The 6,104-nt window shown below is 54.4% G+C and overlaps 1 protein-coding gene across 1 annotated transcript; it reads right to left on the bottom strand.

Annotated features, from left to right (window-relative positions):
* Nucleotides 1–207: 207 nt before the first annotated feature.
* Nucleotides 208–2,318, bottom strand: HOXB3 (homeobox B3). The gene is made up of 2 exons (XM_006832504.1): nucleotides 1,871–2,318; nucleotides 208–1,052 (listed from the first exon to the last, which is right to left on the bottom strand). The coding sequence occupies exons 1-2, from the start codon at nucleotides 2,316–2,318 to the stop codon at nucleotides 208–210; spliced, it is 1,293 nt and encodes a 430-aa protein (XP_006832567.1).
* Nucleotides 2,319–6,104: the final 3,786 nt, after the last annotated feature.

The raw sequence follows: 6,104 nt of genomic DNA, 5'->3' as shown, positions 1-6,104 counted from the left end.
ATTTCCAATTTGCTGCGAATTCCTTTCCTATGGTTGGCAAGCAGATGGAACAAGGAGCTGAAAAAGCAACTTCTCAGACCAAAGGGAAGGGAAGGGGCTCAGGCTCCTTCCTCCTTTTCCAGACCTCTAGAACTGCCCTCTAGAGCTCTTTTAGTCCAACTATCCCACCTTGCCCTATCACCTTGCCCCTCCGTCCTCCCTCTCCCATCACAGGTGTGTTAATTTGGGCGCTTCTTGGATTCTACCCTGAGGAGGAGGCGCATGATGAGAGGAGAGGTCTGTGTAGGTAGGGTGAGGGTCACAGGGTCCGTGGTGCTGGCTGGGGGCCATTGGGGGCGCCCCGTTGTAGTCCAGGTTCCCCGAGGGGTGATGGGAAAGGTGGTTGAGGCCGTAGAGGGAGGGGCCAGCAGGGGGCGGCAGCGGATCCGCATAGCCTCCCCCGCCCACGTACACCGGGCTGCCCTGCATGGTGGGCGTCCCGTACGCGCCCCCGTTGGCTTGGAGAACGTGGGACTCGTAGTCGGGCGCCGCCGGGGTCGGGGGGTACTTCTGCGGTGCGCCACAGCCTTTCAGAGGGGGCTGGTAATTGGAGGGCAGCGTGTAGGCATTCTGGTGGGCTTTGCCGAAGGCGGGCGGGGACGGGCTCTCATAGCTGGGAGTCATTGAGTGTAAGGCGTTCAGGAAGCCAGCGGTGGACTGCATGGGCTGAGGGGGGCTGCCGGCGGGGGAGGGGCCACCCGAGGAAGAGGCCAGCCCCTTGGCCTTCTGGTCTTTCTTGTACTTCATGCGCCGGTTCTGGAACCAGATCTTGATCTGCCGCTCGCTGAGGTTCAGCAGGTTGGCCATCTCCACGCGGCGCGGCCGGCACAGGTAGCGATTGAAGTGGAACTCCTTCTCCAGCTCCACCAGCTGCGCGCTCGTGTATGCCGTCCGCGCCCGCTTGGACGCCGCCGACCCTGGGGGGCTCTTGTCCCCTCCCCCGCCGCCGCCGCCACCCCCGCTGCCACTACCTCCTCCTCCTCCTCCAGCGCCGCCGCCGCCACCGCCGCAGCCTTCTGCCGGATCCAAGGGGGAGGGGTGGGAAGGGGAGAAAATGAAATAAAAGATAATTACTGAACACGCCGAAATTGAATGCATCGTTTTTTAATAAATCCAGGCCTGGACTCGGAGCCCCCGCCGCCCTCCCCTTCTCGTCCCGCCTCCTCTCAGCCTATCCCCCACCCCCGCCCGTCGTATTAGCGGACACTCTATAATAGTGGCATTTATTAAGAGACCTGGTCTCTTCTCACTGCCCCAGCTTATGAAAATTTGATCATGTCACGCAGACAGAGCTGCATGGCCATTTATTTAGGGCTGGATTTTCTCACGCGCTTTCTCCCCTTATCCCCAAGTTCCAGGTCTGGGAAGACACACCTGCCTTTGAGGGGGATGGGTGACTAAGGAGAACCCTTGAGGCGATTTGGACACTTCTAGGCGGGAAAGGGCCACTGTGACTAGAGGCTGGGACCCTGGGACCGCCGGGGCAATTGTGATTAATATCCATAGTAATCATACTTAATAATAATCAATCCTTGACGCGGCTGTGTCCTCCCAGCAGAGCCTAAGACCTTTGGAAAGGCTCCGAAGCCAGTGCCCGGCCTCCTGGAGCGCTCAGAAGTTGGATGGAGCTGACTGGAAGGATGTGTGTTGACTGGGCCAGGGGTCATCAGGTGGTGTGGGGGTTTGGAAAATACGCCACTGATGGCCACCACCAGATATTGCTCCCAGTCTCGCACCCCAGGCCGCCCTGTGGGCGCCCAGGGACCGGGTGCTAGACGTTAAGTGGCATTCCTGGCCTGGACAAAAGCTGAGGAAGAGGAAGTCAGAGAGCCGGTACCTGTGCCGGGGGAGCTGTTTTTCAGCTTGGACGTTTGCCTCGACTCTTTCATCCAGGGGAATATCTGTTTGGTGAGGGTGGAGTTGGAGCCGCACTTGGGGGGGCCGCTTTTGCTGGGCCCGCCCGCATTATTGCTGTTGCTAGTGGTACTGGTAGGTGCGGCGCTGGGCGGGGGTGAGCCGGGAGGGGCGGGCAGGGGCTCGGGGGCCAGGCCAGGCCTCATGCAGCTGCCGTTGAGCTCCTTGCTCTTGGCATGTGGGGTGGCGTTGCCCAGGGACTGCAGCGAACAAGCTGAGCGCTGATAGTCACCCTCGAGGTGCGTGGCCGCCTGAAAAGGTGGCTGGGGGGGCCCGTCGTAGCCGAAGCCATTGCTGCCTGGGTACGAGGAGTAGCCTCCGAAGAGCGCAGCTGCGGTGTTGTCGTAGTAGGTGGCTTTCTGCATCGCTGGGCGAGGCCCGGGCAGTGGGTGGCAACTTGCAAGGGCCTGATACCCTCAGGACCGGACATTGGCACCCCTGGTCACGTGACACGACGGAACCCCCCCCCTCCCTTTTCTGCCCCCCTCCTCCCGGGTGTGCTCCAAGCGGCTGACCTGTGGGGCGAGAGAAGAGACACAAGGGGGAGAGGAGGACTGGGGCGCTCGAATGAATCCATCTTAGGTACTGAAAAGGGAACTGACATCAATAGTTTTTTTTTTTTTTTTTTCTTGTCCCCCATCCCAACATCTCCAAAGCAGATGCTGAGGCTACTTTCCTGACCTGAAATGGATTTTCCTGATTTGAGTTCTTTAATTTTAAAGAAAAAAGCTCACTGGGGTTTTCATTTCCACTTATAAAACCAGGCTGATACTCCTTGGAGGACTGGCTAGGTGTAGAATATTACTGCCACAAAGGCCATTGCTTCTTTCTTGTGTGCCCACTAGCTCCTGACCTCTCCTCCTCCCTCCCTCCCTCCCTCCCCCCCAACTCTGGGATAGGGTGGTTTGGGGAGGGGGGAACTAGGACTGTCCAAAATAAAAGCGTCATCAACACTCTGCTCTGAGCTGAGAACTCTCTGCGGTTTGCCTCTGCTTCTTCATGTCCACCTAGACCTCTTTCACCCAAGCAAAGTCCAGCCTAGAAGACAACCAGAGGACCACCTCTGAAAGAGACAGGAAGGAGGCAGCAAGTTGAGCAGGGGACCTTCTGGAAGAATCCTTTCCTTCCCCTCCCAACTTAGGAAGACAACAGCAGCAGCCTGACCTAGAAACTTCTTGAAGCTTTTCAACCTCTAGAGTCAGAACCAAGTCTCCTCCACGATCCTGCTGCAGGTATCAACACCTCCAAGCTGAGTCTGCTTTGCCCATCCAGGACCCCTCTGGCAGCCAGCTGCCCCTGTGGGGCCCCCAAATGGAGCTGAATTGTCCTGCTTTCCCTGGCCAGGCTGGTTGGTGCTGTGACCATTTGTCTCTTCTCTCCTTTCCCTTTTTTTTTAACCCCCAGCAGACTTAATATCCCCACCCTTTCCTTGACAGTTTGTTTTCTTTGGATTCTCCAACAGAAAAAAAAAAAAAGAAAAAAGAATCGTATGTATAATTGCTGAACTTTTCAACGAAGGGGTGGCAGAAGTGCTTTTTAAGAGAAAATTACTCCCACGAAAAAAAAAATTCAACAAAACAACTTATCTGGGTTGAAAGCAGAAGGCACCCCAGTTTACTGAGCTCCTCCAAGGCAAAAAGGAAGAAAAAACATTCCGTAATACTTTATGCAGCTTTAAAAAAAACAAAAAAAAGGCAGAAAAATCAAGCTTCAACTGTTGTGGGATTTTGTGTATTATTCTGAAACTTCTGACTGCACTTTTTTTTTTTCCCTCCCGGTCTTCCCCCACCTATCATCATGACCAGGCTGGACCCACTCTTGTCTGAAATGTATGTTTGGAATACTTAAATCTCATCCAGCTCAGCTGGTCAACTCCATAGAAAACTAAAAATAGAAAAATAAAAACTAAAAACGTGCAGGTGAAGGAAGTCCCTCCCACACATGCATTCCCTTTTAAATGGCACAGATTTATACTCAAAAGGGAGCCAGGGTGGCCCTGAGTTCCCATTGGTTTCTGGGAAGAATTTGTTTCTGGGAAATACGTACGGGTTTGCAAAGCAGCAGGTTCTTCTAGGGAGAACTGGAGTTCAATTGACCAGACTGACCCAATCCCTTTATTATTATTACCATTAGCCACCGATGATTAAACCAAAATTAGCTTCTGAGCAGCCCTGGCTGAAGGGGAAATTAATTACCAGGCATCAGTTGAGTTTGTTATTAATAGATAGAGAAGAGAATGAAATAAAAAACGTTGGAGGGGGTTGGCTGACTGGGCCCTAGCTTTATTTAGTCTAGATGATTGTTACAGCAGTAATGATGATGATGATAATAAAACAATAATTTGACTAGACGCCTGAGGCCGAAATCCCTGTCGCTTCTCCCTGCAATAAACCCCAAACCATCGCAATACCAAGGCCAGGCGAATGTGGGAACTAAAGGAGCCAGAGACACGATACAAAGAATGGAGACTCCGCCAGCGGCGAGACAGGGCCGAGAAGGTTTGTGGAAGGGGTTCGCCCCCGGCTGTCGCCGCCGGGCTGTCTCGGCCGCTGCAGCCGCGGTGGCTGGCGCTGAACTACCAGCCGCCGACGCTGGCCCAAGGAGGCGAAGAGAAAATGATCAGGATGCCCAGACGCTTATAGGCGGCGGGTTCCAAGCGCACTGGGCCGGCAAAAGACCGAGCCCCGCAAGGCTGCAGCAAGTTTGGGCGCCGAAGGTAACCGAATTAAAAGGCGCCTTAGCAACTCCGCTCCTGGACTTTGCGGGGCCGTGGTCTGGGCCTAAGGGTGCCGGGGCCTGGCTGATGGGGCAGTGAGAAGCTGGAAAAGGATCGGAAATCTGGGGAACCAGAAGCAGAGGGGGTGGGGAGCAGCTCTACCAAGCCAAACGTGTCTATTTCCCTTGCCTCCATGTTGGAAAAATTCAGGCTCCATATGGCTCCTCGGGCAGGAGGGAGGGAGATGGTGGCTCCCGGCTTCCCCCGAGGGTCTTGCCGGAGAAGAGAGGTGAGTTCTCCCCAAGAACCCCACCTCACCAGGCACACACACCCCAGGAAAGCTCGGGAGGGTAACAATAGCTGGGGAAGCCGGAGGAGAGGGGGCAGGCCACCTTCCAGGATCTAAAAATATTAATGGAAGGAAGAAAAATAAAAGAATAAGAAAGGAAGAGAGAGAAAGGTTAGGCTCTTCTTAGCACCGGGGGAAAATTCAACCCTGGATCTGACTGCTGAAAGAAAAGAGGGAAGAAAAGGAATGAAGCAGGAAGAGAGAGGAGGGAGAGGGAGGGAGGGAGGGAGAGAGAGAGAGTCGCTGCGTGGAAGGAAGCTTAAAGCTTGTGAACTCTTCTTGAACCGAGATTGGAGTCATATGGGCCATAAATCATTGAGACATACTCTCCGCCATTCACAAACTGATAGCCTATTTCAGTCCAGCTTACCTTAGCCACCGACGAGGGGAGAACAGGCAGACATAATATATATTCACATCGAGCCCCAGCGCGAGCGGCAGGCGAGAAATCTCCCCTCCTTGAAGGCAAAGGAAAAAAAGACCACTGTTTAAAGCTGCGTCGCCCCCCCCACCCCCAATAGCCACCCCGGCTGGGGAGCCTGAGGGGCAGAGCGGCCGGAGGAGCCGCGCGCTCGGCGTCCGCTTCAATTCACTCGGCTTAGGAGCGGGGGTGCGCAGGAGGGAGGGGGTGGGGGAGCAGGGAAAAAAATAGAAGAAGAGCGGAAAGGTGCTCCGGCGGCTCAGCTCGCCGAGAATCCAGCTCCCGGCTCCCGAACGGCCAAGCCGCCACAGTGTGGTTGCCCTATAAGACTGGTACGCCCTACTCTCCGTAACAATGGCCTCTGCTTTTGCACAGGGAAAAAAACACACACACACTCACTCACTCTCACTCACACACACACACACACACACACACACACACACATAGCTTACATACACACCCATCTCTCCCACTTCAGCATGCTTAGATGCCTGATAAGGAAGGGTGATGGTGGTGATGGAGGGGGGGCGTTTAAAATATTTGCCCCCCCCCCAAAAAAAAGAGTAATAAAGGAAGGAAAGTAAAGGGTCTGTTATATATATTTTAAAGAACAGGTACATTGTAAAATTGAGATTGAGGGTGGGGGCGAAGGAGAAGAAGAGCAA

Source organism: Chrysochloris asiatica, unplaced genomic scaffold (genome assembly GCF_000296735.1).
Source record: "Chrysochloris asiatica unplaced genomic scaffold, ChrAsi1.0 scaffold00007, whole genome shotgun sequence".
In the NCBI taxonomy this organism is placed as follows: Eukaryota; Metazoa; Chordata; class Mammalia; order Afrosoricida; family Chrysochloridae; genus Chrysochloris; species Chrysochloris asiatica.
This window is presented reverse-complemented; position numbering and strand designations above follow the sequence as displayed.